The 20,858-nt window shown below is 36.9% G+C and overlaps 1 protein-coding gene and 1 non-coding gene across 6 annotated transcripts in view; both read left to right on the top strand.

The window, feature by feature from the left end:
• The window catches only part of Chic1 (cysteine rich hydrophobic domain 1), a 70,976-nt gene that overhangs the window by 1,107 nt on the left and 49,011 nt on the right, over positions 1 to 20,858 (top strand). For all 5 annotated transcript variants that reach the window (XM_029554749.1, XM_029554748.1, XM_029554747.1 and 2 more), the window contains exon 2: positions 13,910 to 13,964. In XM_029554749.1, the coding sequence (XP_029410609.1) occupies positions 13,910 to 13,964 (55 nt within the window). The remainder of the gene's footprint in view (positions 1 to 13,909; positions 13,965 to 20,858) is intronic.
• LOC115067231 lies at positions 17,596 to 17,702 on the top strand. Its single transcript, XR_003846667.1, has one exon. It is a non-coding gene; the product is annotated as a U6 spliceosomal RNA (small nuclear RNA).

The following is a 20,858-nucleotide window of genomic DNA, read 5'->3' as shown; positions in this document are numbered from 1 at the left end:
GATTCTTACTGGTTTTATGACCTTGGTCAGTTGATTCTTCCTGGCCTTGATTTCTCCATCTGCAAAATGAAGGGTTTGGAATAGGTGCTTTCTAAACCTTTTTGGCTCTGAAATGATTTAAGATATCTAGGGGGTTTTGTATATCCAAACACTGAATATACAAATATTCAGTATATACAGAAATTAACCCTTGCGAAGCTGAGGATGATTTCTTTAAAATTTATCCAGGGTGGCTTCTTTTAATTAAGATTTTATATCATATTTGAGAAAATAAAGTGGGCAAGGACTTTATAACATCTTGCTTGCACAGCAAGAAAAGAAAAATTGGCCTCTGGGCTTTAAAGAGTGTTTCCTCATTTTTATTTGCTTGGATTGTAACTATTTGTATTTTTACTATTGTATTGCATTCATTCTCTTAACTGTGGTGTCTTTTACTGCATTTTCAAAATAGGCTTGCTCTTTCCCATCATGCTGTGCTAGCTTTATATTGATCATGGCTTCACCTAGTCCCCTTGACTCAACTGAGTTATTGCATAAAATCACATAGTATGTACTAACTTCTCCATCTTTTTACCTTCTCATTTTTAGCATTGTGTCTATTCTGTAATACACTTCTGTAATCTTTGCATGAAATTTATTACAAAATATTTTAAATTGTGGAAGGCGTTGGGGAGACATTTAGGCCTTCATTTTGATTAGACAATTTTAAGACAATTCTCTTCAGTCCAAGAATTTTGCAGACAGCCTGCAATGTTCAGGTGCCAACTTACTGCACTGTTTTACTTCCATTCCTTTTGTCACTAGGGAGACAATTACTCCAACTAATTTTGATTCTAGCATCAAGGGTTCTATTTATGCAGAGTATTTTATATGATCAAACAGAGAAAAGCTATCCTTCACTGTAATCTATAGTTTTATATACCAACAGCCCCACATTATTTTCTAAAATTCAGACAATGGGTAAGTTGCAAGGAAACACAGTTTAAGTTGCCTAAAACTTCCTTGTGGTTCCGTTGTGCTAGCTACAAAACCATGATTAAATACCAATTTACTTTCTTCATTAAGAACAGAGCACTGAGATTTGCCATGTCCAGCCCCTTGTAATTCCCTGCCCCCAACCCCTGCCACACACACACACACACACACACACACACACACACAGTATAAAAATTCTGGAGGTAGGTGTACAGTGTTAATAATGGTAATCACTTGGTATTAGTTGATTGAAGAAAATTCTGAAAAGAACAAAACAGTACTTAAATCACAAGACAACGTATATAATTTAGAAAAATGTTTAGTTTTATTGTACATATTTTCTCACCTAGAAAGTACATTTGATGATAAATATTTAGCACTTTTTAAAAAAGATTCAACTATTTAGAAGGTTTGTTGTATGCTGGACACAGGGGCTCACACCTGTAACACTATCACTTGAGACATTGAGGCAAGAAGGCCTTGAGTTGGAGGTCAGACTGGGTTACATAATGAGTTCCAGGGCAGCCTGGGATACAGATACCCTGCCTCAAAAAATATTTTTTCTTTCCTGGGATCTGGGAAAAAGGCTATAATAATACAGCCTTTCTTTTGTCAGTGATGTTCTGATATATCCGAAATATCTAAATTGCTCTGAAATATTTGCAGTACCTGGTTTTTTTTTTGTGGTGATAAAGCTTAAATCCAGGGCATTGTGCATACCAGACAATTGCTCTGACAGTGAGCTACGCCTCCTAGCCCTAAACCTATGTGAGTGAAGTGTTTCTTATTCTCTTGCACCATGAGTTTTTTCCATTCTCCGTGCAGTCTTCATCTATAGAAGACTCTGTTTCTATTCGATTTAAAGTTTGAGAATGATCACTGTCAACTGTATTTTTTTTAAAACTCAAGGAAAGTATTTTGCAAACTTTCACCATCAATACAAGATATTTGAGGAGAAAGGTATGTTTAACCTGATTCTAACTCAGTTTATCTTAAACACAGCATTTTTTTCCTCCCCAAATTGGCTTTCTTTTTAGTTGCCTCATTCCTGACCCTGATACCATGATTCTCATCCCCCAGGGTAATATTTGAAATCTTTGAGTCATTTTGACTCTTCTCCTTGAATTGCCCTATGTCAATTTTTCCCAGAATTATGTCATCATACATTTAGAATTTCTCTTAGATTTATCATTTTCTCTATTCCTATTTGGCACCACTGTCGGTTGGGTTGCTCTCTTCTTCTTGAATTCTTGCCACAGTCTGCTGCCTCTCCCCATTTCGTCCTGAATGCTTGTGCCAAACTCATTTTCTTAAAACTCCATTTAATCATGATGCTTTCTTGCTGCAAACCTGCATTGGATCTTAATTAGATATGAGTTCCTCAAACCTCAGAGTTCAAGGAGTCCCTCCCCTTACCCAAAGCTCATCTCTTGACTTCTGCCTTCCATGCCCTTCTCTTCTTGCTTCCTCCCAAGATCTTGTCCCATAAGACAGTGCCTGGCTCCAGTTTTGCCTCTCTGTGCATTTCTGCTATCTTATTTTGTCATTATATTCAATCCCTCTAATTTCTTTCTTTCTTTCTTTCTTTCTTTCTTTCTTTCTTTCTTCTTTTTTTTTCAGACAGGGTCTCCTGTAGTCACAGCTGGCCTGGATTCACTATGGAGATCAGGCTGGCCTTGAACTCACAGAAATCCACCTGCCTCTGCCTCTCAAGTGGGACTAAAGGCATGTGCCACCACACTGAACACAATCCCTCTAGTTTTTAGAAAAAGCAAACTAAGGGGCTAGAAAGATGGCTCAGCAGTTAAGAGCACTGGCTACTCTTGCAGAGGACCTGGGTTTGGCTCCCAGCATATACATGGCAGCTAACAACTATCCGTAACTCTAGTTACAGGGCATCTAATGCCCTTTTCTGACCTCCATGGGCATTGCTTGACATGGGTGCACTTACATATGTGCAGGCAGTACACTCATACACATAAAATAAAAAAAATATATTTTTTAGAAAACAAAGACAAAAACTTTCTGATACCTACATTCCTTCTTGCCTAGCATGTATGAGTTATGGGTTTGATCCCAAGTACCCCCCCACCCCTCATACACATAAACAAATACAAGTTTAAGGGCTGCCTGGACTACATAGTAAGGTCCTGTCTCAAAAAAATAATTACTTTTAATCACTGTGATCCTCTTGTTGCTAAATCTATTAGCATCTTTCATTCACCTATTGTTGCACCCTCCCTGTTACATTTGACGATGACTCCTCCTCCTCCTCTTCCTCCTCCTCCTCTGCTGCTGGTTCTCCAAAGATTACACACAGTCCTTCAGGGAAGCAAGACCAATCACAACAGAATGTGTAGCATAAGTAGTGATGGGACCTCAGTTAAAATGAAAATATATGCCTTGCCTAACAGTGTTCAGATTCTAATTTAAAAGAAAACATTTTGCAATGGGGGGATGTGTGTGCCCCCCTGGTTGTAGTGTCACATACCTGTCATCCCAGCAGTTAGAAAGCTGAGGCAGGAGGGTTACAAGTTCAAGGCCAGCCTGGTACATAATGAGTTCTAGCACCACTTAGGGTTGCATGCCAAAACTCTCTCTCCATAATAAATACATAAACAATACAAAAATGAATACACAAAAAGAAAAGAGAATATTTTGCCATTCAAGTAAACCTGGGAACTTCTTTGTCTAAACTCGGTGTTTTTCATTTAGAGTCTTCTGCATTTCCTCTTAAATACCAGTGATCTTCAGAATTTTGTGTTCAGTCGTCTACTTTCGCTGTCTACTCTCCTTAGATGGTCTCTTCTTACTTTGTGTGGCTATCTAATGTTTACAAGTACGTATCACTACCCGTGACTGCTCCGGTTCTTACCGAGATGTCTTCATTCTCAAACATGCTTTCTGTAAGTTGAATGTATCTCTATTCTGTGACCTACTTTTTCTTCTTCCTACTCATACTTCCCAAAGCTAAGCAATCAGCAGTTAATAATGTGTGACTTAAAAGTCCCATGTTTTTCTCCCTACTGCCACTTCCCTGATTCAGGCATCTTTCATTATCTTAATTAGTTGTCTCACCTCCATCCTTGTCACTGATAGCCATCCTCCAACCTGTTGCATAAGATACAAAAGTACAGATCTAAATAAACTTATTTCATACTTAAGATTAATCTGCGATCTCCCATTCATTATCAGGGTAGAGTCTAAGCTCTGGAACATGGCATACAGAACTGGACCCAACTAGTCAGCATCATCTTCTATTTCCCTTGCTGCTTGTATGTTACTTTTCACACTGCACTATTTCTTAGCTTATGTGTCTGTTCAAGCTGATGTCTCCATCTGAAATGCTAATATCCATCTCTCTTCACCCAAGGTCTCCATATGTTACCACCTTCTATAAGTCTTGTTCCCCCCAAACTGAAAGCTGTAATAGTGAGAATAATTTCTCATACTTTATGAATCTTTAGTGTCTATCAGAATACATGGTTTTAGGTAAGTAGGAAGAATATTGGTTCATTTTAGTGATAGTATATGCCCATCGTAATACAAACTATACTGCAGACCCTCAACAAATGCTAATTAGTTGAATCATGCTATGGAAAGGACTTTATTCTGAGCACAGATATTTATGGTTATAATAAATCACAACCCTTGTGAGGGGGCCTCATCACCAATGGTACCTCCTTATCTCTGTAAAGTTTTGTTAAGCTAACTCCTATGTGTCAGAGTAGGCCAGTTTGCCTTTCCAGCTACTTTAACAAAATATTAATCTTTAATATGTAATCAATTATAATTTCATAAGAAGCAGAATGACCTAACCACATTAATTGTAATTCTAATTCTGAAATGGTGAGCTTAAAAGAATATTTTAAGATCTTTCTCTAAATTTAAAAAATATGACATAATCAAATCCCACATGATAGAAACTATAGAAACAAAAATGAATATTTCTTGGAAGTATTAAGCATTTCAGAAATTCCATATATCTGAGTTATACTTTACTTCTTGTTATTTTTTAGGATGAATATTGGGTCCTAGGGTATTGAAATACAGAAAAAATGCATCTCATGAGATTTTTTCCCTTATATTTATAAGCATTGCCACACTCATTACTTAAAATATATGGCTAAATGTACCTGTGTAGAAGGTTAGTGGAGTTGATTGATAGATTACCAGTTCTTTTGGAATCTAGTTGAAATTATTAGATGTAGACTCGAAAAAGGATGGCTATATTTGATATATATATATATAGTTGTTGGTTTTTATTGATTGTTTTTTGACAGGGTCTCCCTAGTCACAGCCCTCCTAGAAGTCAGGATGTGAACCAGGGTGGCCTCGATATCACAGAGATCCACCTGCCTCTGCCTCCTGAGGGCTGGGATTAAAGGCACAGGACACCACGCCCTGTGTTAAACATTGCATTTCTACACAACCTTAGAGATACTTCTCACATTAGAAAATGGCATGCTTACTTAAGATGAACAAGGCCCTGGGTTCCATCCCCAACTTAAAAAAAAAAAACAAGTGAATATTTTCTAAAATTGTAGACCTTGAGAATACTGAAGTTACATACAGTATCTTGCCATCTCAAGTGTGGTGAGACATTATTGTTTCCAGAAGAAAGATTAAAGAGAGCTAAATAGAATCTTTTTTAAAAAGTTCTGTATTTTATGACATAGCTTTTCTTTTTCTTTGATACAATAAGTATAATTCAGTATATGAACTTGATAGCCTGTAGTACGTACGTAGTTTTCTCCTCATAATTGTTTCTTGTTAGCAGAATTTGACTATGCCGTTTCCTTAAATAACCTGAACACATGAACTTAAATTTAGGGAAGGTTTTTAAAAGTTGACAGTCATCTTTAAAATCATAGAAAGTCCCCTCTGGGGACTGGCTGGAGGGATGGCTCAGCCATTAAGAACACTGGTTGTTCTTGCAGAAGGTCCGCGTTCGAATCCCAGCACCCACATGGCAGCTACCAACTGTCCCTAACTCCAGTTCCAGGGGATCCGACAGTCTCTTCTGTCCTCTGAGGGTATTGCATGACACGGGTGCACTTACCTACATGCAGGCAATACATACATATTACACATACACATAAAATAAAAACAATAAATAAAATTTAAAAACTCATAGAAAGTAAAGGATGTAAGGAGGCAGGGGAAAACAACTAAAAGGTTCCATCTTTCTTTGCCTCAGTTTCCTACAATTCAAAGAATTGTTCCAAGAAATTAAATTTAGGGCAAAGAAAATTCAATAATTGACAACCACCAGCTGGGTCAAATTCAAGCACATTAGTATGTGTATAATGTTTATATAAATATAGAATATACATTCTATATTTAATAAAGTCAATAAAATGGCTGTATAAGTAGTTCCCAAGTGTCTGTCTGTCTAATGCTGAGAGGCCCCATGTCTCGGTTAATGCCTATCACTGATGAGTAATGAGCAGATTAGTTTGTGTAACTTCTATAGATTCATAATTCTTGGTGTAATAGTTTTTTTATGGAACAGAGATAAGGTGTTTGTACAACAGCAACCATCCCACTATTCCATCCTTGTAACTTCTACGTGAAACTCTTGGAATTAAGATTATTTAGAGGAAATATTCTTTTTATGACCTGAGTATTAAAGAAGAAATTTTAAGAAAAAAATACGTGGTAAGCAAAAATGAGATGACTATTGCTTATTAGCCAAAATTAGGCGAGAATAGTGAGCCTGATTTCTTTTTTGTTGTTTTTGTTGTTATTTAATTTTTTTCCATGGATTTTCACTATGTATTCCAGGATGACCTTGAACTCACTGAGTAGCCCAGGCTGGCCTTGAATTCACCACCGTATCTTAGGATGATCGGTGTGTGCCAATACACCAGCTCCTTCATACTTTATAATGTCAATGTATAATATATCCACAGATTTTGCACAAATCCAAACAATTGCTGGTTCAAAATATCTGAAAAAATTTACATCTATATTGAACATGTACAGGCATTTTTCTTGTCATTATTCCATAAACTATAGCATAACAACTATTTGCATAGCAGTTGCATTTGTATTAGCGATTACAAGTAATCCAGCAATGATTTAAAGTATACTAGATATGCATAGGTTATATGCAAATACTATCCATTTTAGTGCCATTATAAGGATCTAAATGAGTGTCTAGAGATTTCTATATCCAAAGGGGCTGGGAACAAATCTCCCACAGATACTGGGAGATATCTGTATGTTAGCCATATCTGTATGTTAGTTTTTTGTTTGTTTGTTTGTTTGTTTTTTGTCTTTTTGAAGCAGGGTCTCCCTGTAGCCCCAGCTGTCCTGGAACTCACTATGTAGACCAGGCTGGCCTTGAACTCCCAGAGATCTGCCTGTCTCTGCCTCCCAAGTGCTGGGACTACAGGCGTGCGCCACCACGCCTGGCAGGGAAGTGTTTTTAAGAAGTAAAGCGAGGGGCTAGAGAGATGGCTCAGTGGTTAAAAACACTGTTCTTGCAGAAGACCCAGGTTCAAATCCCAGCACCCACATGGCAGCTAACAACTGTCCATAACTCCAGTTCCAGGGGACACAGCCTCTTCTGTCCTCCATGGACATTGCATGGCACGGGTGCACTTACCTACATGCAGGCAATACACTCATACACATAAAATGAAAATAATAAATAAAAAAGTAAAACGATACTTTTTTTACTTCTAATATACTTTTTATAGCTTAGAAGGGAACTCATTTTATGTTAAAGAAGGACATTAGTAATGTTAATATAGCAAATATTTCTTGAGAACTTGAGCTCTAGGGCCAAAGTGTTATGAAGACCACAGAGAAAACAAGGTACAAACCTCACTTTATAAAGGCAACAGGAGAATCACCTTTTTTATATTAATATGCAGCACTCGGGAGGCGGAGACAGGCAGATCTCTGGTGAAATTGAGGATAGTCTAGTCTACATAGTTAATTCCAGGCCAGCCAGGCCTTCATAACAAGATCCTGTCACAGAAAAAAAGGATACTGATATAGAGTATTAAAGAATAAAAGACAATATTTTATTATATGTTGAACTGTATTTTATAGATTAGAAGTGGCTGAGAGTTCAGAGAAAGGGAATACTTAAAGGGTTGAACATGCAGGGTGTTACCATGGGCATTGGAACTTGACATGAGCCGTGAAGGCGTGTAGGATTTAAAGTAGGGAGAAGAAGGAAGGGAACCACATGAGCAAAGACAAGAGACAACGTAGCAGTGGTAAGGGAAAGGAGTAGTTATCCTAAGAATGACTTCAAAGGAGCAAGTTACAGGATGTACAGACAACCTGGACAACCTGGTTTTAAGGAAGGTGTTTTAAAAAAGACAGTGGCAGTGTAACAATGATAATGGCATAAAAGCTAGAGGAAGAAAATGATGTGCCATTCCAAGGATGAAGAATTTCAAAAGAGGAACTGTCGGCATTTCTTGTAGAAAGGATGACATTGATTTTAGGCATGTTTCACTTGATTATACTATTTTGTGGCGAAATATCCAAAAGAAAATTTTCAGCATACACTCAGAGATGAGACTAGAGCATGTTTGAACACATATATGACTAGAGCTCATAGATTTGATGGTCCTCAGCACAAGACAGATTGTCAAAGCTATTAAATACAGATGAAATGTTAAGAATTCCCTTAGGAACAGAAGAAGAATTTAAGCTAAATTTGGGGAAAAAGTGAGTATTGGGACAAGAATAACAAGATTGACATGAACCAGTGTCCAGTCTACAAAGAGGAGGGTCAACAGAGAGGAATCATTTCCTCTATGCTTCCAAGCGAAGCCAGCCATGGTCGAGCAGGACCTTTGACTTACCTTCACGGAGGCGGAACTGGTAAAAGAAAGGAGCCAGGGGCTCCTCCCAAGCCCATGTGACCCCTGAGGAATAGATCCTCAAACGACCTGAAGAGTAAAAATTAATTGGTTTATCTGGGCCAACTGTATGACCTTAAACACCCAAAAGGAAAGTATAACCAAAGACTAAAGGTACCAATATAATTATGCACTTATGGAGGGACCCTGTAGAGTAAAGAATGAAAGTTTTAGAAAATGTGCCTGCTCAGGTTCGATTGTGAAACATTCACCATAGGCTTATGCATTTAAACATTTGGTCCCGGCTGGTGGTGCTGTTTTAAAAGGCTGTGGCTTGAGTGGTGGAGCCTTGCTGGAGATATTGTGTCATTTGGGGAGGGTTTTGAGGTTTGATAGCCTGGCCCCACTTCCAGTGTTCTTTCTGCTTCCCGAATGAGGACAAAGTGTGAACTGCCACCTTATACTCCAACCACCATGCCTTTATTTTTATGGTGGACCATATCCTCTCAAAATGTAAGCTTGAATAGATACTTCTTCAGTTAAGTTGCTTCTTGTTAGCTATTAGGTTCCACAAAAAGGAGTATAATATATGCTTGAATGAGCCAATATGCTGCTGAAAAGATGTGAAAGATAAGCACCGGCAGATGAAATCATAGTAAGGTTGCTGATAATCTACCTGATGACTTTATATCCATACACGGGTGCCAAGGATCCGAGTGCAACCGATTATGACTAGTAATAATCAGATACATACAGACTAGAGACGCATACGCCAATATCTTGGTATTAGTAGCAAAAACAATGAGTCTTTCTGTAAGAAACAGTATATTTTAAAATGAAATGGAGATCTTTTTTAAAGGTTAAAAACTAATTCAATTTTATGTCTTACAGGGCTTATACTGAGTTCAATATTGTATAACTGTATTAATTCAACAGCGAACCTAAAAATTTTATAGCCACTTTTGAAAGAGATGTATCTTTGCCCTGGAAACTGTTATTGAGTATGTTAAAGTTGTAATGATATGCTTCTTCTAAAAACATTAAAAAGAATATTAAAAAAAAGACTGAGATGGGACTGGAGAGATGATTCAGTGGCTAAGAGCAGTGGCTGCACTTGTAGAGGACCTGGGTTCAGTTCCCAGTACCCATATGGCAGCTGACTACCATCTACAGTACTGGGAGGGATCCATTGCCCTCTTCTGGCCTCCACAGTACTATATGTATGCAATGCACTGATACTCATGCAAGCGGAACACTCATACTTATAAAAAAAATGATAAATAAAAATTTTAAAAGAGTGAGAATGTTAAGGATGGACAGATCAAAAGTGAATAGAAAAATTTTGTTCTGAGAAAAGGACATTGAACTTGGTGATAAAAAGAAAACTTGTGTTGAATAAATTTATCTAACAAAATATTGTTGAGAGTAAATATTGGCTTCAAAAATGAAACTTCAAACGGTTAAGAAAGGAGGGGATGTTGGGGAAACAGAAACAGTGGAAGATTCATTCATCCAGTGATCAGTATAAAGAGAACATAAGCAAATCTACGAATTTTTAAATGAAAATATTCTCTGCATTCTTGGTAGACACATCCATTTTTAATCAATTATGTATATAATACCTAGTAGAGAAATGGTGCCTGTTAAAATTTAAAATGGTAGCAATCTCTAATTTCAGTAAGGACATGCTATTGACAGTGCATCTAAGAGACATTTAGACAAGATACAAAAATAGAATTCTTGGAAATGTATCATTGTCTACTTTCTAAAAATGAATAATGCATCTATTTCTTTGCTGTGCATTAAGAATTACTCTGTAGAATAATGAATTACATATTTTCAACTAGTGAGAAAGTCATTAAATAATGATTTAAGTGAAATGTGCTTCTTGCACCATTAAATATTTGTTGTGTTATTGATTGTTGAGTTAACACATGATTTCAAATACATTTTTAATAATAGAGTATCCGTTTCTCAAGCAGAAGACTAAAATGTTTATAACTTTTTTAGTTGGCATACAGAGTAGTGAATTTAATTATAATACATACATATCATTGTACTTTATTTTCATTTGCCCACCCGGCCTACCCGCCTCCTCTTTCTAGTACCCTTCTCCGCCCCCCCAATAGTTCCAACATCTGTTTTCATGTCGCACGTAATCCATTGTCCTTGTTCCTCCATCCCTCCTCCCTTAAAGAACTCTTCCTCCCCTCTTATAGTACCCTTCTATTTTCATGTCCTATATATGCACAAATAAGCACACACACACACACACACACACACACACACACACGTGCACACACTCACACACTGATGAAAGTTGCCATACAAATTCATGCATAGGGATATACCACCTCAAGTTTGGTTGTATTATGTCTATGTGCAGGCTTGAAGAGAATGTGACTCCTTATAGTAATGAATGTCTTTTTAATGTAATTATGGCCTTTTACATATGCTAACTATTTCTTCTCAATAATTTTGAGAAATGTAGGATTTGATTTGAAGTATAGTTTTCACATATAAGATGCAGTGTATTTGTACATATGGACATATCTTTTTTGAGTTCATTTTTTATTGAGCTTTTTCAACGTCATACAACAGTTCTTAATCAAATTCAGACCCCCTCCCCCATCTTCCCACCAACCCTCATGTATTCCGCCACACATGCTAAGTCCTCTTCATTCAGGCATTTGTACCCCAAGTGCCCTTCAGTGCTAATGTGTCCACTTGAGTCCAGTCAGCCATATCTTGCTACTAGCTGCTAGACACAGAGAGTATTTGTGGCTAAGACCAGCCTGTTTCCATAAAAGTGAGCTATTAGCACATATGATCTGAGGGAGAATATAAAATTCCTGTATAACGTTTTAACCACACATGGGATTCTTAACATTTCTTCACAGTGACCCTAAGCCAAAGTACCATAGGTCAGTTGAATCAACCAGTACAGTAGCTTATTATTCATCAAACTTTTACTAAATATCTATTAGATTCTCTTATACTGCTATTTTTATTATTAAAAATAGCAAATTAGGGGCTGGAGAGATGACTCAGTGGTTGAGAGCACTGACTGCTCTTGCAGAGGACCCGGGTTTGATTCCCAGTACCCACATGGTGACTAACAACCATCCATAAGTAAACGTCCAGGGAAATCCAACACCTTCTTCTGACCTCTGCGGGCATTGCATGGCATGGGTGCACTTACACACATGCAGGCAATACAATTATACACATAAAAATAATAAATAAAATATTTTTTAAATAGCGAAATAAATGCCTGTGGTTTCTGCTCTCAAGGACCTTAACACAGGATGGAAAGGACTTAGGTCGGCATTTTAACATTAGTTCCCCCTAATTCTTAACTAGATAGGAACATGAATTTAGGCAAATCATTTAATTAATTCATTTGGGGTGGTTGAGATAGGGAATCCCTATAGGCCCACCTGGCCTGGAACTCACTATGTAGACCAGGCTGGCTTCAGTCTCATAGAGATCTGCCTGCCTCTGCTTCCCAAGTGCTGGGATTAAATATGTGTGCCACCACACCTGGCAATTAATGGAATTTAAATATTCTTTTATGACTGTCAACCTCCTTCTTCGAAAAATGGAGATGACAATACATCTCTTGAAGACCTTTAAAGTTGTGAAATAATATAGTTACTTAGCACAGTATCTAGCCTGGTAAAGTACATAGTCATTGGAATCTGTTGCTATTACTGCTTTCTTTATGTGGAGTTCTCAATGTTAGTGTACTTTCCTTTTTATTTACCTATTATCCACTGACATAAAATGTAATTGGTTACTATGCTGTGGTATCATCTAACATTCAAGAAGTTACCTATGTCATCCCAGCTGAATTCAACAAGTAAGCGAGCAAAGGTCTATAAAATTCATTTTGGCTTTCTTACAGATTATAGTAAGCATACTGTAAGAGAAAGCCTTAGAGTCTAGGATCTTTTCTTTTCTCAAAATTGATTAAGCACATGAAAGCCATTTTAAAAGATCAAATTTTGATTATCTGAAGAGTAACTGGCCACAAGTTATCAAGCTATAGCTCCAAAGGCTGCAATAATGGAAGAGAGGATGCTTTCTTTTGTAAGTTTTAAATTTTTGTGTATTTCATACAGAATATCTTAATCAATCTTCATCAACTTTATGTCCCTTCCCATTGGCACCCTCCCAATACCCCCCACTGGAATTCATACATTCTGTTATTTTTGTTAAGTCCTATCATGTCAAGTTAGTGTCCCCAGATGTCCTTCAGTGTAAGTTCATCTACTGGAGTCCAGTCAGCCTATCTAGAGTCTCTCCAGTTAAGAAGATCAGCTTTTCCTCACCCAGCAGTAATCAACTGCCAATAGAACAAGAATAGAAAGAACAACATAATCTAGTCTCTTATATTACATATCCATAATCCAGCTCCAGCAATTATCAACTAAAGTAGATTTTTAACAAAAAAAAATTTTAGCCAAAAAGTACAACATGGGACCAGAGACATAGTTCTGTCCATAAGAATGTGTCCTGCTCTTGCAGAGTCCTGGCGTTCAGTTTCCAACACCTAGGTTGGTCAGCTCACAACTGTCTATAACTCCAGCTCCAGGGGATCTGACTCCCTCTTCTGGCATATGTGAGCACTGCACTCACATGCACAAACCCACACACAGATACACACACACATAATTACAAATAAAAATAAAATATTAAAATCATCATGATATTTTCTGTTGATTCTAAAATGTATTTCTCAAATTGATTAATTTTTAATCCCATATCATGGGTATAGTTAGAATCCCATTTTAAAATTGTTTTTTAACTGTTAATTTGGATTAATATTCTAAGATTTTATTTTCTATAAGTAGCATGTAAAATTTTATTTAGAACATAATTTTTTCAACCTTAGTGTCATGTTGGGACTTATGTATGCATTTTTAATTAAGTTTGATTTTTAATTGGTACATGAATTAGGGAGTTGTACATACTTAGGACACATTTTAAAATTGTGGGGCCAAAAGAAAACTGCATGGGTTTGTTTATAACATGTTGTTTAAAAAAAGGAATGGGTTAAGTATGCTAGATAGAATATATTTTGTTCTGTCTTTGTTTTAAAGGTTTGGCTTGAGCAACAAGTTTGATACTGAATTTCCCTCAGTTCTAACTGGGAAGGTAAGTGAGTTTGCTTTGAATCTTCCAATTCTAATGATTGTGTTATGGTTTACTGAATGTTATGACAAGTGCTTTGACTCACTGGTAATGAAGCCAAATAACAGGAGGCCTCCATACTTGGAAGCTGTGTTCACAGTAACTGAATGGCGTTTCCATGACTACCAGCCTCTGGCCAGTTATTTTGTCTGTTGTTCTTTAATGCCAGCCGTTGTTTATTTACCTGTTCAGCCTTTCCAGTTTTGCCTTTATTCCTAGTAGAAGTAGCTGTAACTGTTTTCACCTAGGCCAATAATTTCCAATGTTTAATTACCAGAATTATTTTTAACTAGGTCATTCTGTTATTTTTAATGTGTTGTGTCCTATCATTTATTATAAATGAAAAGCATCAAATTTTTACTTAGATGTTTTTCTACCCTTTAATTGGTCTAAGTTTCTAAATCTTGACTCACAGCAGTAAATTCTTAGCATTCTTTTCCATGTTTTCTCTGTATTCAATTGTGTATCCAAGCATTCAAGCTCAAATTTCAAAGATTTCCCAGGATTCAAATCTATACATCTAGATAGCTAACATGCTGCATGGTGAGAATACATAAAATTGTATTATATGCTGAAAATTTACCAGATGAACAGATTTCAGGGTCTTGTAACATAAAAGAAAAGATAACTATGTAAGGAGATATGTTCATTTGCTTGGCTGTAGTAATCATTCACTATGTATATGCATATTAAAATATCATGTGGCACTGTTCTGGTGGCACATGCCTGTAAACCTGGCACTCAGCAGGCTGAAGCAAGAAGATCCTGAGTCCCAGGCTAGCTTGGGCTACATAGTGAGAACTTGTCTCAAAAAAGGAAAACCAAAACACAAAACCATGATATTGTACACTTTAAATATATACAATTATTTTTAAAATTGCATTTGGAAAATGCTCTTATAAAAATGCTAACTAACATTTGGGCTGGGGAGAGATGGCTCAGTGGGTGAAGTGCTTGTTATGCAAGCATGAGGACCTGAGCTCGGATCCCCAGCCAGGCACAGTGTGCATCTCTAACTCCAGAGTTAGGGAGCAGGAACAGGCAGATTCCAGGTGCTCTCCAGCTAGGTAGTCCACCTGAAATGGTGAGCTTCAGGTTCATTGGGGCACCCTGTCTCAAAAACTAAGGCAGAGAACAATAGAGGAAGACACCTGAAGTTGATCTCTGGTTTCTATACATGCACAGGTGAGTGTACACACAGACACAGATACAGACACGGATACACACACACACACACACACACACACACACACACACACACAAAACCTGTTGGTGTAAATCTTTGACCTCAGGCTTAGTGCATTCTACTTTCTTATCCTGATCATTTAAACACTTCATCGAGTGAAGCAGCAAATTTGAGTTAGATATTTTTAATAAACAATAAGATAAACATGGAAATGTCTCTTGAATAATAACATATTGGTAAGAACACTGTAGTTTCAATATTACAAGGAAAGAGAATGTAAATCAAAACATGTCTAGTAGAAAAGTTGTTCTTTATATTTCCCTTTATGCTATATGATTGTCAGGGAAGTTACATCCAGCTTCAGTATTGGCTTAGTCTTTTATATGTTTAAATTACAGGTCCAGAAGACTGTAGAAAATGAATACCCTCAAAATTGTTAGTGAATATTCTTTGTAGGCACAATAAGCATTATCCAGTTTTTGTGTACTAAAGTAATCTTTGGTATATCTTTCATACCTTCTCATTTATTTCCAAGCTTTCTAGAACTAACAGTTCTACCAGCCCAAAAGATAGCAGGCCTTTTCAAATCAGAGTTGTTAAAGATCCCAAAGAAAAGTAACCAGTATCTTGTCTAAAAGTTAAAATGTCCTTGGGCCTCTTAGCAGTATACTCTGTTCCAAAGGCCAAAAACATCAAAAGTATTTGGGAGCTCTTATCTAATCCCTAAAAGATTTTAGGGTTAGCTCTTCAGAGGCGGGAGGATGTTAGAGTAGCAAAAATCCCATAAATTTAACTGGTCAAGACTATAAAATCCCTAGTTTATCTGTTGGAGGACCACCTTTCCAATCTCACTGGTCAATCACCTGGTGATAGAACCACCCCTAGGAAGGCAGGTTCACTTTTTGTTATGCTAAATAGATGGGCGGAATACCTGGTGCATTAATGACATAGTGATTTTTTCCTGCCTGGAATCCCACCTTGTAACACAGAACGCCGCAGAACTTCTGACCAGCCACAGTCATGTAGATCTCTGTAAGTCTGTCTGCTTTCTGCCGTTTGGGTTCATCCTTCAATTCTTTTATGAATGAGACTAAGAACCCTCTAGGGAACCCTCTTTCCCCCCCGTTTCAGTACAGGTCAAAACTATGGACATATGGTGTCTTACTTTAATTAAGAGACAAAATAACCTACAGTAACAGTATGTGAATGTGCTTTGCAGACAATGATAGACTGGCACCATCCTTTGAAATATTCTGGAAAAAATTCATTTTGTACCCTTTGTATGTTCAGAATGTAGCATTATCAGAAACCCTCAAAAAAAATTTTTTTAATGTAAAAGCTAAGTTCCAGGCCAGTTGGGGCTACAGGGAAATCTTGTCTCAAAAAAATAGTATAAAATTAAATTAAATTTAAATTTAAAAAGAATTGGGGCTAGAGAGATGGCTCAGTGGTTAAGAACACTGGTTGTTCTTGCAGAAGACCCAAGTTTGAATCCCAACACCCACATGGCAGCTAACAATTGTCCAGATAACTCCAGTTCCAGGGGATCTGACAGCCTCTTCTGTCTTCCACGGGCATCACATGACACGGGTGCACTTACATGCGGGCAATTCCTGCATACACATTAAATAAAAATGTTTTTAAAAGAATTAGGCAGGACTAGGGAGATGACTCAGTGAGCAAAGCACTTGTCACAGAAGCCTGATTACCTGTATTTGAGTTCCCAGAACCCACTTTATAAAGCCAAACATGTCAGCAAGCCTGTAATCCCATGTTGCCTACAGGGAGTTGGGAAATGGAGACAGAAGAATCCTCAGAAGCTCACAGGCCAGCTATCCTAGCCTAGCAGGGGTGATGAGACAATGAGACCCTGTCTCAGACAACAAGGAAGGTTAAGACTCTCACCAAGGTTGTCTTTTGACCTCTGTGTGCCAGCACACACACACACACACACACACACACACGTACATGCAGAGAGAGAGAGAGAGAGGAGAGAGAGAGAGAGAGAGAGAGAGAGAGAGAGAGAGAGAGAGAGATATTAAAAATAAGGTGGAGGAGATGGACAGATCAGTGATTAAGAGCACTGGATGCTTTTGAAGAGGTCCTGAGTGCACCTGTCTACATGCAGGCAATACCCTCATACACATAAAATTTTAAAAATAAGGGACTGGAGAGATGGGTCAGTGGTTAAGAACACTGAATGTTCTTGCAGAAGACCCGGGTTCAAATTCCACCACCCACGTGACAGCTAACAACTGTCCATAACTCCAGTTCCAAGACATCCAACTCCTTCTTCTCACCTCCACAGGCATTGCACGACATGGGTGCACTTACACACATGCAAGCAATACATCAATACACACATACACATAAAATAAAAATAATAAAATATTTTAAAAAATAAAAATAGTGCTTGCTTCAGCAGCACATATACTAAAATTGAAACAATACAGAGAAGATTAGCATGGCCCCTGCACAAGGATGACACGCAAATTCGTGAAGCGTTCTATATTTAAAAAAAATAAAAATAAAATGAGGTGGATAACTTCACAGGACCCCCTCCAAGGAAGAAGAAGAAAATGCTAAACCATTGAATTTTTCCCCAAACATTTATCTTTGCAATTCATCCTATGTGTTAAAATCTACACAGGATTTCACCCAGGAAAACCAAAGATTCTACTTTTTAAATGAAATTTCAATATTTAAGATGTTAAAAAAAAAAGAATGCTCAGCTCTTCTGGTATCCATTCATACAGCCTAAGTAATCTGGATAGGAGCTGTTCTCAAAAGCATCCATTCCTTTTCTTTTCTTTATTCTTTCTTTTCTTTTGAGACAAGGTTTTGCTATATATCTCAGGCTGGCCTGACACTCAACTGTGTAACCCAAGCTGGCCTCAAACGTGGTAATCCTCCTACCTCAGTCCTCCAACTATTGTAATTACAGGCATGAACCACCATCCCTGGCTAAAACATCTTTACAGGTGACTCTGAAAATAATATATATCATAATGATACGTGGATATGTATTCAAGTATGCATTATTTATAGAGTATAAATTTTCACATGTATTAATTGGATAGAGCATAAATCATAGTTTATAAATTTTTTACATGTATTTGATAATGAGAAAAGCACTAAAAAGAATTCTGGGGGCTAGGGAGATGTCTCAGTGGTTAAGAGCACTTGCTGCTCTTTTAGAGGGCCCAAGTTCAGCTCTGATCATCATCCACATCAGGTGGCTCACAGCTACTTGTAGCTTCAGCTCCAAGGGATCCAACACCCTCTTTTGGCCTCTCGGGGCAACTATACTCATATGCACATATGTACATATACATTAAATAAGTGCGTAAAGGATTCTAAAGTCTGAAATTTATTTGCTTTTTCACTGCTGCAGCTCAAACCCAGGGCCTTGCATCATTTTAAATGTTGTCTCTAGCACTGAGCTTCATCTCTAGCCCCTGAAATTCTGATTTTTTTTAAGTTTCATGTTTATAACATAATTATAACAAGTTTTATTTCCTCAATGATAATTTTTTTCTTCCACTATGTCCTATTTCACTTGTATAGATTAGTGTGAATTATTAAACCACTTCTCTGGAAGCTGGAGAAAGAGACCTTATATGGATATGAAGGAAAGGTCTTAATATCTTTTTTAATACCTTGTGTAAAGGTATTTTTAAGATGGATAAATTTAATGCCTAACAGAAAAAAAAAAACTACCCTTTATAAAAATCAGTTTCTGGAATGAATGAGATTGTAAGTAGTATGCTAGCATGAGGTTAACAAAATTAGAGTGCATTATGAAAACTAAAAAATGCCATTTTATAAGATCTGCAAGTCAACTTGCTTCTTTTGTGTTAATTCTTATATGTGCAAAAAGAGATTATTTTCTGTTTCACTTAAGGTAAGTTTTCCTATCATGATAGTCTATGAAGTAGTTATGCATAGGCACACAGAGTCTGATGACCAGAAATAAAAGACCTGGGGAAGGTCTTTTTGTTTTGTTTTGTTTTGTTTTTTAAATAATCCTCATCAGCTTGAAACTAGTAAAGGGTATTATGGGGGAGATTAGTGTGTAGTGTTGGGAATTGTAAGCCATAAAAATTGACCTCTCCTATTGTGTTCCAATATGACAAGTGATTGATAGGGTTTTGTTCTCTACAATGAGGGAGGCAAATCAGTCCTGCAGGGGTTTGCTTAGGTTTTGTCTGCTTGCAGAGTCCTCTGCATCCTGTTATAAAATATTATGACCCTTTCCCCTAACTTTATGATGTGGTTTTCCTTTTTTCTTTCCAAGTGAGTGGAAAGGAATGAAATGTTTCTCTATAACCTAAGGTTCAGCTAGAAAATAAGAGGTGTAGCAGACGTTACTGGAAATAGTTATATGAATGAATAAAATGTTGCTAACTCGGAATCTGCACAGTTAACAATTCTTCTCACATTGTTTAAAATTGAGAATTAATCATTTCCTATGTCTTTATTTATCTCTGTCCTTTGACTTTTACTGTTATTCAAATACAAGATTTTCTCCGATGACAAAGATTTTCTTTTCAATATATTTTTATTAAGACCAATATTTATTTACTCATTTTTAGTCACTTGAATATCTTAATTTTTAATTTACCTATAGTAAGAGAGTATCTGTTAAAAGTAGAAAATGGTGGTGGTGAAGGAAAATTGCCACATTTTAGATATGTTTGGAGTTTTCACTTTCAGAAACATGATGAAAGACAATTCAATAACAAATTGTATATACCTTGGCATATAAGTTATTTCATTCACATGCCTTAAATTAAAAGCCAGTTTTCCTTTCCGGCTTTCCTTTTTTCTTTTAACACTGTTCTTCCCTAGTAGAAAATTTTCTTTTCTAAGATTCCTTATAAGCTACTTTTTCTTTTGAACGGACTCATTTCTATCTATAGTATAACTCTGTACTTTTTAATTTTCTCATTGATGTTCAGGTACTTGCTTTTAAATAAAAGTCTATAATTTAGTTATGAGCTCTTAAATTTTAAAATGTGAAGAATTAACAATTTTATGATTTACATGGGTTTGTATAATTTGCAATATTTTAAAATTTTGCTGATTCTGGATTTACAGTTTAAGAGAGATTTTGATAGTGGTGTTATATACAGATAAAGGCTGAATATGTGTATTTTTCTTTTTTCAGGAAAAAGTAACTGACCCCATTCTAAAAATATTTAGGCTTAGCCAGGTATGGTGGTGCACTCCTGTAGTCCCAGCACTCGGGGGGGGGGGGCAGAGGCAGGCAGATCTCTGTGAGTTCAAGGCCAGCCTGGTCTACATAGTGAGTTCCAGGCCAGCTGGGGCTGCAGGGAGACCCTGTCTCAAAAAGACCAAAAAAAAAAAATTTAGGCTTTTAATGTTCAAGTTTATGTCATCTGCTCTACGTACCTCTATCCTTGGTACCTCTTAAAAACACTAAATAAACTAGATATTGAAAAAATATTGTGAGAGGCAAACACTTGCCGACGAAAAAAATCATTTACTCATCAACATGAAAAAGAAAACATTTGTGAAGAAAATACTCTCTAAAAACATTTCGTGACAATAAATCTAGCAAATTACTTTTTAAAATATATTTTCACAGCGAGCAAGATGACTCAGTGGTGTGTATTGTCCTATCTCTCTTTTTTCTTTCTCTGTTTTCT

The sequence above is a fragment of the Nannospalax galili genome, unplaced genomic scaffold, assembly GCF_000622305.1.
Source record: "Nannospalax galili isolate Female #2095 unplaced genomic scaffold, S.galili_v1.0 scaffold365, whole genome shotgun sequence".
NCBI lineage: Eukaryota > Metazoa > Chordata > Mammalia > Rodentia > Spalacidae > Nannospalax > Nannospalax galili.
The sequence above is the reverse complement of the archived record's forward strand: the minus strand, read 5'-3'. Positions and strand labels throughout refer to the sequence as shown.